The sequence below is a fragment of the Odontesthes bonariensis genome, chromosome 13, assembly GCF_027942865.1.
Source record: "Odontesthes bonariensis isolate fOdoBon6 chromosome 13, fOdoBon6.hap1, whole genome shotgun sequence".
In the NCBI taxonomy this organism is placed as follows: Eukaryota; Metazoa; Chordata; class Actinopteri; order Atheriniformes; family Atherinopsidae; genus Odontesthes; species Odontesthes bonariensis.
In genome coordinates this window covers 25,452,420-25,468,391 of record NC_134518.1, presented here as the reverse complement: position 1 = coordinate 25,468,391, position 15,972 = coordinate 25,452,420, and the positions used below count along the sequence as shown (strand labels likewise).

General features: G+C 41.0%; 1 protein-coding gene across 8 annotated transcripts in view; it reads left to right on the top strand.

The window, feature by feature from the left end:
* The window catches only part of diaph2 (diaphanous-related formin 2), a 366,461-nt gene that overhangs the window by 74,945 nt on the left and 275,544 nt on the right, over positions 1–15,972 (top strand). For all 8 annotated transcript variants that reach the window (XM_075481764.1, XM_075481768.1, XM_075481771.1 and 5 more), the window contains one exon: positions 15,140–15,279. In XM_075481764.1, coding sequence (XP_075337879.1) covers positions 15,140–15,279 — 140 coding nt within the window. The remainder of the gene's footprint in view (positions 1–15,139; positions 15,280–15,972) is intronic.

Here is a 15,972-nt window from a genome sequence, read left to right as displayed (position 1 = left end):
AGGTTACTACAAAAAATTCACCACTGATTTCTATGTTGGACTGCTCTACTTAATACTTGAGCTGAATTTCTTTAAAACTTTCAAAATAACACTGAGGGAAGGAGGAGAAGTAGGTAGAGCTGGGTAACCTGAGGCCTTCAAAGGACAACAGTTCAAAAGGTTTAGAGGGGTAAGCTGGGACTGTGGTGAAATGAACATACACGTGTGCTGTTATTCATGTGTCTGAACGGATCGGTTGGTTCTATGCTAAAAAAGCAGTCACTTTCATCCATTTGTTTTACCTCAGTTATATCAAAAGAGTTAATCTGTCTTACTTTCTGTTTGAGTACTCCCTTGTCCTATTTGGAGATATAATGTGTAATTGTATAAAGCACCAGTACACTGGAAATGGAGATGCTACTCTATTCCTTACATTAAAGACACCTCTCATAGCCACCCATTGGAGCCGGCACTCGGCCCCCTTTTCTATTCTCAACATACATTTGGTGATGTAGGAAATCCCTGAAGCATGTTTTTATGTCCATGATACTGTGTGTCATGATAGTGTCATACCAGTCTCTTTATATGCATGTCTTTTAAAGGGGCAATAGGTTTATCCCTGACAAAACACACATCACGCACGCACACACACGTACATGCACAGGAAAAGAAATACACAAGCACAGAAGGGATTTCTTCCTGCCATTGCTTTGAAGCTGCCATACCACAGCTTCCTATGTGTAACTAAATCCAATTCTTAAAGACCGTTATACCCCCCACGTCTGAGAGGCCCTTGGCACTGGCACAGAACTCACACAGGAGCACACAAAGGCACATAGACAAACACAATCTGCATGCCTGATGCAATGCTCTGTCAGTTGAGCAACCACACATTTGGGTACATGAAATAGCACCTCAGTGTGTCTGCTCTTCGTAAAACAGAACTTGAAAATGTGCGCAGTTTCTTTTCATAGGTCGTTTACCATATACAGCAGTATTTCATGAACTACCAAGGCTGCATTGGATCGTTACATTGAACTGTTGTCTGAGTATTCCTTCATTTATTGAATCTTCCTTTTTTCCTGTTCCTCTTCAAATAGCTGGGTATGGTAGCAGAAGCTCTCTCACTGGAGGCCCATCTAAAATTAAGACTTTGAGGGAGAAAGCTGAGCATCAGAGAAACAGAGGTATGGGAGGATGGATGGAGGGACTAAGGAAGGCAGTGGCCCCATGAGGCACCTGGAGCTGTGGTGCTACTGAGAGATACGCTGTGTGCATCTGAATCCTACTATGCCTTTGGCATAGTTTGCTATATACAGGCCCTGTGTGAAAAATCACCTTTACTCCTGCAAGGAGGCTCAATCTTTTGGACCGCTGCGTGTCAACATAGCTTTTTGGACTCATAAGAGGAGTGCAAATGAAAGCTGAAGAAATCCGAAACAGATGAGCGATTTGAATTTAGCATATTTGGAGGAAATTTCTATCCTGCATGAGACTGGCAAGAATATCATGTTTCCTGATCTCCATGTGTGAACTATGTTTTCCTGAGCTGTCTTCACTCCTTTCTCTACAGGTTCGCTCTCATTATCATGTCCTCCAGGCAAAGCAGAAATCTCACAGATCCTTTAGAGTTTGATATTTCCAATGGCCTCCCACCTTCCTGTGTCATGCCAACCCCTTTTTGGTAAAGTGTCATTTGAATAAACTAAGAAAGAGCTGTCTCTCCCTGGATCCTGTTATATTTCGCCATGAACACACATTGGGCCGCATTTTCCACCATACCATTACTTCTTTGACCTGACAGGATCAACGGAGGATAGAGCAAAGACATAGAGGAAGAGATGCCATTACCAAGCTATACCCCAGGGTTTGGTAGTTCACTTCAGAGGTTAACTGGTCTGGCTGCTTGGCGTTAGTTGGCATGGCTACCATTCCCCAAGGTATTTTAGTCTTCTCTTGGTATTCTCAATGGTCTTCCTGTAATTGTCATTCAAAAGATGCCTAGAAGAGACAGCCCACTGTGCTGAATGAAGTGGTGAAGTTGTTCCTTACTCGTACATCTGTTATTCTCATGAGACTCTTATAGGAAAATTTATTTTAGGAAAAAAGATTTGAAACAATAAAAACTCACAAAGCAATAAAAGCAAATCTTTCCATCCTTCTTTTATGACCGAAATAAGTGAGTTCCTTTTGCATATCAGTACTGAAGAGAGACTCGGGAGGGAAGGCAGCACACAAAGAAGATGGGCGGGGGCCCTGGTCTTTGATGAATGTATCTATCTCTAGGCATTAGGTGTTCTATTTTTCATAGCAGGGCCTTCAGCCATGCTGGAGAGAGTTTTGGCCTCACATGTGCATTCGTGCAGGGCGCCACAATCCTCAGAGATGGTGACTAATCCAGGCCTACTGTCTGGGGGCGAGAGTGGCTGCTACCAGCATAGCCGAAAGGTCACACCTGTCAGTGTGTGGTGGAGAGGTTTGGACAGAAAAGGAAAACAGCGCTGCAGTGGCCTCTGCTTAAATGGTGCAACTACTTAATGTCTCAAATAGATCAACTTTCAGACGCATTTCCAGATACTCACTGACAAACAAGGATACAAACAAGGAGAGAAGAAGCTTGGCCAAGATTCCTTGGCGCTATAGAGTAACACAATGGACACCATTCAGTGTCATTTTTAACATGCTGGGTTAATGTTGTAACAATGTATTTTAGTCCAAGCCAAGCCAAGCCTTTTCCTAGCAGTTTTTGTGCCCACACCAACGGAATGATTTGGCTGAAAAGACAACAGAACTAAGTGAAAAAAAATTAACTCTAAAGGGAGTTGGACTGAGGTCTCCAGGGTGAAATTAGTTGCAGAAATAAAGATCTCCCACAGGTCTCAACGCTCTCATGACTTGCATCGTTGCTGCTTGTTCTACCTGCTTATGCAGGCTTTGTTGCTCATACCGAGCTGTGGCCGGCATGTCATGGCACTAATCCCAAAAGATAGTTTGTATATGTAAACTGTGTGCACACAAAACAGCAGCACGTGATACCATGGAAATGAGAAAGAGTTGAGAATGATTAGTTTAGGATGAAGGTAATGCGTATAGTTAGTGGGCGGTGTTAGACCAGTGTAAGTCTCTGTAATTTTGATGCGAGTCACTGAAATGTCCTCTTAATTCATTGAAACATTACCATGTGTGTTTTAATGGGGGAAAGAAGCAGTTAATTAAATAATATGAAAAATTATTGAATTTCCTCTCTCAATCCATCCTCTCTGACCAGTTCTCCTAATCCAGAGCCGAGTCTCACCCAATGCGTTCATCTCACATTTTGCTCTTGTGAGAGCTTTAATTAATTCCCCCAAGGTCACATCTCGTGTTCCCCATAATGCCTGAGTTTCAGTGTGTTGAATAATACCTCCTGTTTTATTGTTAATGGTAATATTGTTATAGTTCATGGATATTGTATTATCAGTATCTCTTTAATTAATCTTTTGCTAATAGAATCGCCATTGTCCACTTACTAATGCTCTTTTTTCTTTTCACTATCTAAATTGCCCCTGCACATAGAACTGCAGCAGAGCTGTAATTGTTCTCGTTCTTATTATGTCCAACATTTTTGTTGGTTGGGTTCTGTTACTGCAAATGAGTTTAAAAATGAAGATGTTATCTGTATGGCCCTCTGTCACATCTACTATCCATTTATCTTTAGATTAATTATGTCTGTTCCGTGGTTGGGACATACTGCAATATTTTCTCAGCCAGGTGAAGAATTGCATGTTCTTCTAACTAAAGCTTTGGAGCCCACTTTCTTATTTCCAGTGTAATACTACACTGTTGACATTTAGCAATGATCCTTGTGCATGGGAAGCACCAATGCCCCTCACCATCAGCTAGGCAGCGCGCCATAGCTGGGGCATCGGCCTCAATTCAACAGTCAAATTAATCTTGCTTTGTTGGAGTAGTCAAGCTCAACCTGGGAGAGAGTTCGTTAAGCTGTTGGTCTGCTGATGTAAGTGCTTTCTCAAGTTTAGAGCCTTTATTTATGGACCATTAAAGATCTCTCCATCTGTTATTAGGCAGGGCCTGGACACAGACTCTTTGATGAATAGGTATTTCTACTGCCTTTGAATGGGCTGTGGCCTCTCAATGGAGTCAAAGTAATTGTGTAGATATCAGAAGAAACGGTTTTTCTTTCCTGATACCTCAGTGTAAATGCATTCAATTTAGCTTGATTAGAAGAAGGACCCTTTTGGGTTATCACACAAATAGACACACTGGTGCTGCATTGTCCTCATTTTCTCAAAAAAAGTTAATTTCCAACCCTGCACACATGCTCCCAGCTTCACACATAGAAAGAGTGTTCCACTTTCTGTACAGCTCACCTGTCTCACCCTTTTCTGTTAGATGTGCTGTCTGAGTGATGAGAAGATAATCTCTCAGTGCAGGTTTTTCATGGGAAGATATTTCATAGATTACGTTTTCCTTCTGATGGGTAGCACCAGACAATTTGAAATCCTATTTATTTATCTAACAGGGAAGAGGAGAGGAAATGTATATGTGGTTATTAGAGACCAGACAACTCCAATGCAGACATGAGAGGGAGATCAAAGCTGACTGCTCTGGAAATAATAACGGAATCCTGTGTACCCAGCCCACTGCTTCGAGATTCTCGAAATGCAGATCTGTTTCTTGCTCTCAGTTTGAATGTGTGAATGTATTTGTGTTTTTACCTGATTAGAACTCCGTCTAATCTAACTTACAATCCCATATAAATTGAGGGTGATTCCAGCAAATACAAACATGAATGCAGTTTCAAACAAACTTGCATACCTGCTCCTGGCAAGGCCCATCACCATTCTCCCAGGACTGTCATTGTTATAAATCACGCTTGTCCCGTCCATCAGAGTCTGCCCACAGAACCTGTGTGGGGATTGGACATCATTAACGTCTCTGCCAAATCATTTTTACCTGAGCCCAGTTTTTGTCCTCAATCATCCTGACTATTTTTCCCCCTCTTTGTTATTTATTGCACATTGTCTGCAGTTTGTCCTCACAGAATGATGGAGAAATGATGGCTTGTAGGTTTTGTATACTTTGCTGATAAGGGGGCATACTCTCTCAGAAGCAGCAGTATTTGAATTTAGATGGGGCCCACCAAGCGTTACTTGTCACAAATAAATGTAATAATGCTGAAATGACAGCACAATCTAATCTTTATTTCACAGAATCACTAAGACAAGAAGTTACAGAGGATGTTAGATCCCTCTGCCAATTACAAATGTACGGTTTAAGAGTATAACCCTTGTTGTGTTTCACACAGGTTGTAGTGTATAGTTTAGGATGGATATTACCTTCTGTAGTACCAATGCAACACAAGGATGTGACTTTGGGTCATGCAAGGGTTTGGTCCACCACTCTGGCTCCCATCAGAGTAGAATCATGCCCAGGCCAAATCAGCTGAGCTTCATTAACCTCACACAGTGGCACAAGCAGTCAAACAAAAAGTCAACAGCAAGGGGTAAAAGGGAGGCCAATGCAAATCTGTTGCTACTAACGGGGGTGAAACAAAGCTAAAACCTGTCTGCATTGTTGCACACTCCTCAGTGTAAAATCCAAGTCTAAATGATACATATTGGATAGATATAAGCTGAGACATTAATCTAAATAAGTCAAAGACCAACTATTTCCTCCCGCTCTGGTCCCCTGCAGAAATATAGAATACACTAGTGTCAGGTTCAAACAACATACAGCTGATGTTGGAATAGCAGTGTGTAGCGACTTCATGGTTCTGTGGGGGATCTCTGGCCCAGAAAAGCAAAGCCAGTCCATAGAAGTTTCTAAGGGCCATTTCAGACCAGGGCGGCAAAGCGTGGCGGAACGGAAGCGATTTTCACCGGCGGAGGTGAAAATACATGGAAACAGATCTGTCCTTGCACACCGACGCAGCGGTAGTCGGGCGGTAGCGGCGCGGAAACGCCTCCGTCCCACGCTGCTTTTGGAAAATAGAACTCGAGCGGAATTTGGACGGCAGCGGCCGGCGGTGGCCGGCGGTGTCCCGTTGAAATGAATGGGGAATGCAGACAGGGCTGGAGCAGAACTACCGCAGCCGCGGACTGTCCGGTGTGAAAAGCCAAGTTGAACACACCGCCTGATAACCGGCGTAAGACTGCCGTCGTTTCGCTGCCGCCACGCCACGCTCTGGTCTGAAATCGGCCTAAAGGTAAATCATCATTAAACTGTCTCTAATACTACACCTGGTCCAAGTTGGTGGAAAGCTGTTAATAGAGGAATGAGTTATTGAGAAATAAAAGTTCCAACGCGGAACGCTTACGACAAATCTACCGACTGTACTTATGAATGACCTTTTGTCAAACAGTTTGCATGCAGGAGTAATAAACCATTTTAACTGTGTGTGCATAAACTGCTTAGATAATCATTTGAAAAGAAAAAAAACTCCTTGTAATATCTCATGTTATCACTTTCAGTCCCATTGTAATGCTCTATTAGGTTCAGGCTTTGTTTTGTACAGACAGTATGTCAAGAAACCTTAAACCTGCGTCTCTGACTGCTTGAGACTTCTCGCGATCTGTTGCATCGCACTCTGTCAACACATTGAATCTCCTGTATCTTTTTAAGTCCAAAGAACATATTTGAAGTGTTTCTTATTGTTAGAAAAATTATTTTTATTCAGCTGAATCACTGGGGAATGCATTGAAGAAGCAAATGTCAGACTAACCTGGACCTTTTGCTCACATAGTGTGTTTGCCCTATGTATGATTTATCAAGGTTAGTCCCTTATTGAGAGGTCCAGTGAAGAAAGACGGAGAAGCATACACAGGACACACATTAGAAACCGGCATTAGTATCTTGCTCATTTATTCATTGATTCAGCTTTCATTCTCTGTCTTCAGACTTTATTTTTTGTAGTCCTTTTCCAAACTTTTAGTCAGTAGTTGCAGCTCTTGACTTCAGACCCAAAGTCCCCGAGCTGGAAACAAGAGTGCCAAGTACATAGTTCATTAGGCCTTCACAATTCAATCAATGCAGCAGAGACCAGAGTGAAAACCTAAATTAGATCCTGTGTGACTTATCCTCCTTAACAGCTCACTTGTTAACCCCCTCTGCCACAACACTGGGAGTGCAAGGAAACAAGTGTTTCTTTTGCCTTTCAAATTTTCTTCTGTCATATTATTTTTCACTTTGCATAAAAGTGACTACTTTTTCTCATCTTATCTACATATGAAATACCTCATCTCTTTGTGCTTTTGGGGAACTTTTGGGACAGTATCGAGCTACTCGCTGACCTTGAATTGATTGGTGAGTGGTTGGAGTGCTGTGCATCATCTTGAAAGCAGTCATTGCAAGGTTTTATTTCTAGGTTGAGTTAATGGAGGAAAAAAAATCCATAACTTTCTTGAATGATCTTATGTTGTTATTTCAACTCACAGAAACCTGGCCATTAGCTGTATTATATATATCCTATTTACACCATATATATATTAAATGTGAAAATATGTGTTTATGCAAAGCCTGGGAACAAAGTGGTTGGGTCTCAGCCTGGTCATGAAAGTAATTAAATGCCTGACAAAAACTACATCTAGTAGCACTAAGGAAATCAAGTGAGTCTTGCCTTTTTTCACAAGTCAGGTAAACCTGCCAAGCTACTTTGCACTTGTAGATCTGATCACACTCCAGCAACACTTCAGATAGTGAGTGTATGTTTGTACCCGGCAAGATAGAAACCCCGGTTGATCAGTTATTATCTAGAGAATGAATCAATACACAGACTACAACCAAGTAAGTTTAAACTGATGCCTACTTAGAGTTTGCTTGTATTTTATACAAAAAACCCAACTTGTTTCCTTTATTACATTCCTGCATAACTCGAGGCATCTCCAGTGCGTACTCTGTCTACTCCCTCCACTTTTTTTTGCTCTCTTGTACCTGATTTTCAGAGAGCTGGCTGACATCTGCTCCTATCTTTATAGAAGTGTCATTGAAATTCAGTGCAGACACCAGTCCTGCAAAGCACAGGAAGAAGTGCTTCAGGGAATATTCTGTACCCCTCACAAACACAACTTGAAAAACGCACAGACACACACACTTGTGTTCAGATCCATTTTAATATAAGCACAGACATGCTCACACACGGGCACATGCAGACACACACAATGCAGACAATTTGTGACTCAAACTTTCCCTCTTGTCAGGCATTAATTAGCTCTGCTGTAAGTGGCCATTATATACATATTTATGTATATATGTGCGTGTGTGGATATATTCATATATATAGACTGAATGACATTTTTGTGAATTTTTAAAAAAGTGTACGACACCCACTGTGCATTTATCTATGTGCACTGTAAGTGTTTCTTGCTTCAGGATGTGAATGTTGCTGCAGCACAGCTTAAAATAATCAATAGAGCCAAGGCAAAGTTCTAACCCAAGTGGTTTCAGACATGAAGGTTCAAGGGATCATGTAGGAGCACTGAAATCGGACCCAATTCTAAGACCACGAGCAGGTTTGAATGAGTTTGCCCAAGAGGAGTTTTAAATACCCTCGATTTGTTCCTCACATTCTGAAATACACGTTATATTCCTACACTGGAATTCAGAGACATCGCAGCCATTTTTAGTTAATTGTACCTTGAGAGTAAGATGAAGAACATGCAACAGAATCCTGAGAACACCCATGCTGTGAGGTGTGTAATGGTGAGCTTTAGTGAAAGTTCAACGTTTTTTTTTCCACTGTTTGAGTTCACTTTTAATGGGCGGCGTTTGGAGTTTCAGTGTCACTTAAACCTTTGCGTTGAATCTTGCTTGACTGATGATGACTGCTTGATCTCCGGTGATGTGTGATGATGAATTTTGGTTTTCTGTATTGTGCAAAACATTTTATAATACACCGATGATGGTGGAGTCCAAAGGAGTTTGCTGACTGGGGCCCATCGCTCTGCTTTTATGGGGTCACATTTGGGACAAGGCCAGTAGGACAGAGACGATTGTTGTTTTATCCAAAGCTTGAACATTCAGGCACAGGTAAAGCTGAAAGCTAAAAGTTTGTAAGAGAAAGGAATGAAGAAGGCCACCTAAAAGGGCGGAACTCAACCACAGTTGTCGTTTCTCTTGCAAAGGTCAAGGTTCAAGTGTTACGAGTTCAACAACTGCAACTGCATTGTTTTAGTGACGAAAGCAATGGAAGCTCAACGGGATGCAGAGAAATACATTTCATACTTATTGTTACAGCGGCACTTAACAAACAACTGTTTAACATTTTAACATTTCACCAATTGCTTTGTCATTTCAATATTGTCTCTTACATCTGAAAAACAAACAAACAACAACGTCTCTAATAGTAATCAGGACAAAGTGAAAAAATATGTTATTGTTTGTGATGCAGCCTCTGGCAAAAATGTCATCTGTCATACAACCATCCAGTTGCAGTAACTGTTTAAATAGCTGCTGAAGTGCTCTTCTGTATTTTGTTTCACTAATTGCCCTTGAATGTGTTGATCGCGTCAGCCAACCTGTTCTATAATCAAAGAGTTGGTCTTTCAGTATTACAGGACATATTTTCCCTGAATATGTTATCGCTTTTTTAAATTCAGTGTTAAATATTAAATCTGACCTTTCGTTCACTCACATTTAAATAGCACATCGCTGTGTGTTAATGTATTGCTTTTACAAGCCATCACTCTGGCAGTTGTTGTCACCAGTTTATCTTCCTCGCGACAGTAGGATCAGCGAGCACATAATGCCTCGGTGACTGCGGCGTGTTTTTTACAAAGTGGCCCCAGTAGTGATATTTCCATCCAACCTAATGCCCTGTTGTTTTTCCCAGTTTGTCGCTTTTTCACAGTGAGGTCGTTTCGCCGAGGCACAAGCTACGATGGCACCAGCCTGATTATTCATGGGATGTTGTAGGACTAATTGTTTCTGTTATCAGCAAGTTGTAGTTACCCAGACATGGGAGAATAAAGCTCTGTAGATTTTGCCTTCTGACCACAATAGTCAGAAGAAAGAGGAAGAAAATAAAAAGAAAAAAAGGATGGAAAAGCCCCTGGCGTGCACAGATAAATGCACATTTCTTTGTAGCTGTCATCCAAGGTTCAAAAACACCTCACGATGGTGAGAGTGAGAGAAAGAAAGGAAAAAAAAAGAATGTATTAAGGAAGAAGTAAAAAGACTGAATTGTAGATGGATGATGAGAAACAGAGATGAAATGCTTTGCCACATGGTCTGCTGGGAAATGCCCCACTGTGCCGGGAGCCCTGCGCCCTGGTGGTTAGATGAAATGTCTTATCTGCCGGCAGCAGAACTCAGTCCTTTAAGGTGGGGTGGGGTGGGGGAGCTCGGGAAAACTCATTGTCCAGCCAAGCAGCATCTCAACTGATCCGTGTTCCCGTTGACCTTTACCGTCATTGCTGTCACACTCTCACGTTAGACTTTCGATTGTGTTAAACGTAAGATTGCTGACTTTTATAGAACGACGTCTTTGGTGAATGTTTGCAAACCTTATTTCCTCGTATAGTCGTGTTGATAGCATTCCTTGTAGGTCATATTAGTAAAGGGTGAGCCATGTTCCACCTGTCTCTAGTCTGTCTGTTATCCATTCTTGTGATATAATTTCTATCAACTTATCTATCAACCCCTAATGACCAGGAAATTAAGTTATAACGTGGCTATCGTCCAGATTGATATGCTCTAATTGCTGAGATTCTATCTTTATTATTTTTACTCTCAGCAGCGGGGTGCTCAAGTAATTTTAATTAATTACACACAAAGAAGGAGTAATTAAGTTTTTCCAGTAATTTATAACTTTCTCTGACTTTTTTGGGGTTGAGGGTGGAGACCATGTAAGTTAATAAGAATAGATTCATTACATCCCAGGGATGGGGACAAATTATGAGATGCAGTAAACTCATAATTTCTGTCTGAATTTATTCATCCAGAATCATAGGACAAGCAATATTTTTTTTACAGAATTTGAACAGGTTTCTATTGCTTTGTCAAATTCATATAATCAATTTAGTTTAGGGTTTTTCTTTTTATCTATGGTTTATCTAATGTCTTTGCATTTTGCTTGTCGTCACTATAAGGCTTATTTAGTAATTGTCACATCTGTACAGTTGTTTAAATACATCTTTTGGAGCTATGTAACTCAAATTTATGGATTTGAGGGTTTTGCAGACTCAAATGTAAATAATTTTTGTTATGATTTCTTTTTGCTATTTTGATTAAAAAGCAATCAAACAGCATCCGCTATCTGCACAACTTCAAAAAATATTGGAAAAAACATTGAGGCGAGATTGTAAGATTGAGTAGCCTGGAGAGAAGCCAGGCGGACTGAACGGTAGAGAAATATCTGGCGTGGATGCTGGGGTATCTGCAAGCACAAGCTTCCAGGCCAGACATGTTGCTGCTTATGTGGTTTTCTAGTGAGCTGACAAAGAAGCTGAATAATGTATCCATCAGTCTGCCTGAGTGGGCCGAGCACTGGGCACTGAGGAAGGTGCCAGCTTGTTATAGGCTCATTACAGGTGAAGATGACATGTGGAGGTGCAGCCACCTTGGCATTGTCTCCCTGTTCTTCCTTCCAATGACGGCACGGCCCTCTGTCACTCCCTACGGCATACAGAAAGGGAGACAGAGGTGACGGTGGATGAGGGAATGGCCCTCAATGGTCCCCTAACCCCGCAAAATGAAATTGACAGGCTCACTGAAGTAATTGCTCCCAGCACTATTTTCTTTGGCAGGAAATACTGTTATCGACAAATAGGGGATTCAATAAGCGGCTCGGAGATGAGGCTCAAGGCTGTGGTCAAAATGATGTGCGTGTCCTCTGCAGTTGAGGTTTCAGCATCTCCTGATGGTCTGTCTCTCTGTCCTCTTTGTTTCTCTTTTTCTTTACTGTTTCCAACCCTGAAACACCCTTTGCTCCTTTAACTTTTTGCATCTTAAAACTTCATCTCCAACTACACAAGCAACTCTCTTCATCCTTGAATCTTCCCTTTCCTTTTTCTGCAACCTCTTTCGTTGACCATTTCTGTGAGTCTGACAGGAAAAATTCTTGTTACTCAGACTGGCAGGTAGCTGCCCCACCCCCCGCTTCCCCTTCTGCTCCTCCGACTGTTTTTCTGCTGCCAGTATGGTGGCGTAATGTTGATATTACCCCAAAGGATTTTATTGATTTGGGGTAGGGTCATGAAAAAACAGTTTATGGTCAGTGTCTTTGGTTTCCAGAGGTCAGAACATGTGGTGAAACAAGAGCTCTGGCTTTTCTGGACATAGTGGTATGCTTGCTGGGAACTACTGAGAGCTAGGAGGATAAATAAAAAGGGAGTGATGTATTTGTCTCTCATTGCCCATTACTGAGGAAGCACAGTTCTGAAAATCCAGTCACATAATCAGCCATATCCAAAATGGGAATCGCATTAATTCAAGCGGCATTTTTACACTTGAAATTGTGCCTTTTCATCCTATAGGATTTCTTCTTCTTTTGTCAGAATACTGTTGGAAATTAAAGTTTTATCAGTGATGTGTTGAATTGCAAAAGCACACAGAGGTACACGCAGTCTGTCTTCTAACAAGGATGACAGTTTGGTACGGGTTTGGCACAGACTAACAAAAACCACAATGAACTGAAAACAAATAGATTCATGTCTTTAAAAAAAAAAAATCAAACAAAACATGTAAACTATGATCCAATTAAGGCCCTCAAATATTGGCATATTCCCAAAAAATAAAGACAAAAAATTCAAATCAAGGTACTGCAGCAGTACAAGTAGTGCGGTCTGCTTTCTCTGACCTCTCTGGTACCTCTCTGGTCCTTGTATCTTGGTCTGGCCACTGATGGTGAAGTAATTGTACCCTAACGAAACTCATGTGTTCAGCAGTGAAACAGCAGAGTGCTATTTGCAAGATCAAAGTCTAACGGCGGCACAATGATTTCCTCAAATCCATAATCATCTGAGGAAATGCTTTTGACTAAATGTTAGTGTCACTCCGCTTATCAGTGCTGACAAGTCATGCTGTCATATGACACAGAATGTTTGACGTATTCCTGCATTCACACCCACCTGACTTTAGCTGAACTATTGTCATACCAGAGCCAGCTTAAGCTTAGCTTATTTGATTAACGCTACCTGAAAGGGTGAAATGTTTGCATTCAGTAATTTATAATTCCATCTTTGTAGCGCATATTATTTGTACAACTGCATGAGCTTAACGGTACAGTACTAATCATACTTTCAGAGACAAATATACTGTTACAACAATGCCGGATAAATCACCTTTTTGTAAAGCTCCTTAGTGTGTTCTGGGAAGCTTCACTGCCACCAAAGTCAAAACTAGGTTGATCTTCAAACCTGTGTAAGAACCATCACTGACTCAAGGATGTCACTAGATTTTAATCTTTCAAGCTTCGCAAGCTGCGGCTCTGACACGTCGCCCCTCCAACGTTTATCCAAAGTACCTGTTTTGCTTTTGTTACGATCTGATCCGCTACAGACAGCAGGGTTTTTAAAACCCTACTCTTTGACTGCTGTCATGGAACAAAACTTAACAATATTTTCAGGAGACATGTTGTGTATTTAATCTACGCTCAACCATGCTCACCCTGAAAGTATGATATCAATCGTTAAGATTTAGTTATTTTTCTTTTTGACGAGTAGATCACATCGACATGGTCTGTGTGCTGGTCCTGCATTGCTTGCATTATTGGATCTGACAATGTGATGCGCTGTCCTAATCAGCTGCTTAAATTGCTCGGGTCCCTTTTCTTTGGCAAGTCCCTGTTCAGGGAATACTGGCTCTGTTGGATAATGAATACTATGGCTTCAGACTTCCTCTCAATAGGGGATTATCCCTCTTGGAGTAGCCACAGTACAACTACTAAAAGTGTTTTCATTAAACGAGTGCTTTCATGCAGTGTGCCAGCAAAGGGCATCTTTGCATGAGCCCAGTGGTCCAGTTAGAATTCAGATGGAGATTCAAATAAAGTCTAGATCCAGAACTCGTAACATTTCTATATTATAAGGGGCAGGATGATGTAGGAACATGTGGGAACATGATTTTAAACCACCTTTTAATTTCATGACTCAGCCAATCAAACTATGAGTTCAGCTTACATGGGAAAAAAAAAAAAAAATGCTAGTTTGCTGTTGCCTCTGGTTTTTGGCACCCACAAAAAAAAAAGAGGGGGGGGGTTTGTTTCATTCATGTTGTCTGTGCGTTGCGGCAGAGCAGCAGGCTTCTCTTTTCTCCAGATAAATGAGCTAGCTTATTACTTCCCAAACTGCCTATTAGCACAGCTCACTTTGTGGGGAACCAGCAGTCCAGGGATGAACGCAGTGTTTTTATTTTTGTTTAGGCATGTGTGACGCTGTTTCCACAGCGTGTTTCCTCATGTGCTTTGTATGATGCCTCAGCTCAACCCCTACCTGAAGTCTAGGATTTTAACAACAGAATCCAGTAATTACCAAATTTCCACAGATATTTTCATAGAGCTCGTACTGGCAGTAGTGACAGCGATGTGAAATCAGTTTACATGCAAAGCTTTTTTGATTTGGTCGATCGGTGGACTATTCGTCCAAATAAAGATTCCGTCACTTTAAAACAATAGGACGGTGTATAGTACAGTCTTAACTTAATATGAAGACAGACTGTAGATGGGTTTTCCTGCGGAGCTAAATGTGTAATGCTGGCTGTAGATGGTCTCATCATGTAAGCATCAGTGTAGCAACATATCCCAGTGGAGATTTTACACCAGAATCCATTTAAGTTCAACCAGGAGCCGCTGCTGATAACATGTAGAGCCTGCATTTGGCTCTGCGAGGATGGTCCATCATTAGAGTGCCGACTGATTGAGAAAACGAGGAACTGGCGGGTGTACCTAATTTTTCTAAAACACTAAAGATAGAATTAGTTACAAGAAGTAATCTATACATACTGCTTCATGTAAATCTTTTTTTTAGCGTTTGTAATGACTTGGCCTTGTTTCTAAATAAAATGTGTTCCTCTTCCTTTTTATTTAGCCTGTAATTCATTTTTTTTTTTTCTGTAAAAAAAACAAAAAGAAATATATGTTGTTGATGTAAATGATTCATTAGTGCCCTTCAGAGGTGTATGAGTGCTGTTTTATGACATTGGGTGATGTGATTTGTGTTTGCAGGGTGGACTCAGGAACAGCAAGCACGAGAGTACACTTTCATCCCAAGAATATGTCCATGAACTTCGCTCTGGGATCACTGAAGAAAAGCTGCTCAATTGCCTGGAATCCCTCCGAGTGTCTCTGACCAGTAACCCTGTCAGGTTAGTGACTGAAGCTCATTAAGGGTGGACTGCATCATTTACTGGTAAAGGATGCGTCATGGCGTCTAGCTGTGGGACTTAAAATGTTCATTTTCTTCTTTGTTGAGCAGTGGATGCAGCTACTTCTGACTGTAAATACAATTTCCACTTGTCTGTGAGGGGACACATAATTGAGTTATCAAGAATAAACAACAGTTTTTAGACACAAAAAAAACCTGCTTTTGTTATTACGTTTATTTATGTTAATTAAGCTCAATGAATCTATGCAGAGCAGTTTGTTTAGACCACAAGTTTAACTTTTAAGTGAGCGCATTGAATGCTTTAATTGAACAATAAGCACAAGCTAATAAGCTGTTTTATTGTAAGTCGAAAGGCCTTTTCTCCATGTTTATTGAATCAAATGTGGACAAAATGTTAGAAAATTATGTTTTTTAGTTCCTCTCTCTCTACTGAGTTCTTCTTGACTATTGAGCCATTCATTATGAAGCATTTATGATTTTTCTACTTGCTGATTCAATTTTTTAATGTTACTACTGTAGAGATCTTTAGGTTTAATTTTGTCCCTCTCGTGTAATGGAACCTTTAGTGATAGCAGATTGTCTGAATTATTCAGCAGGCCCCTGTTGAGATATTTCTTAATGTGAACCAATGAGTGGTGCATATTAAATGGTCACTGGATAAGTGGAATACATT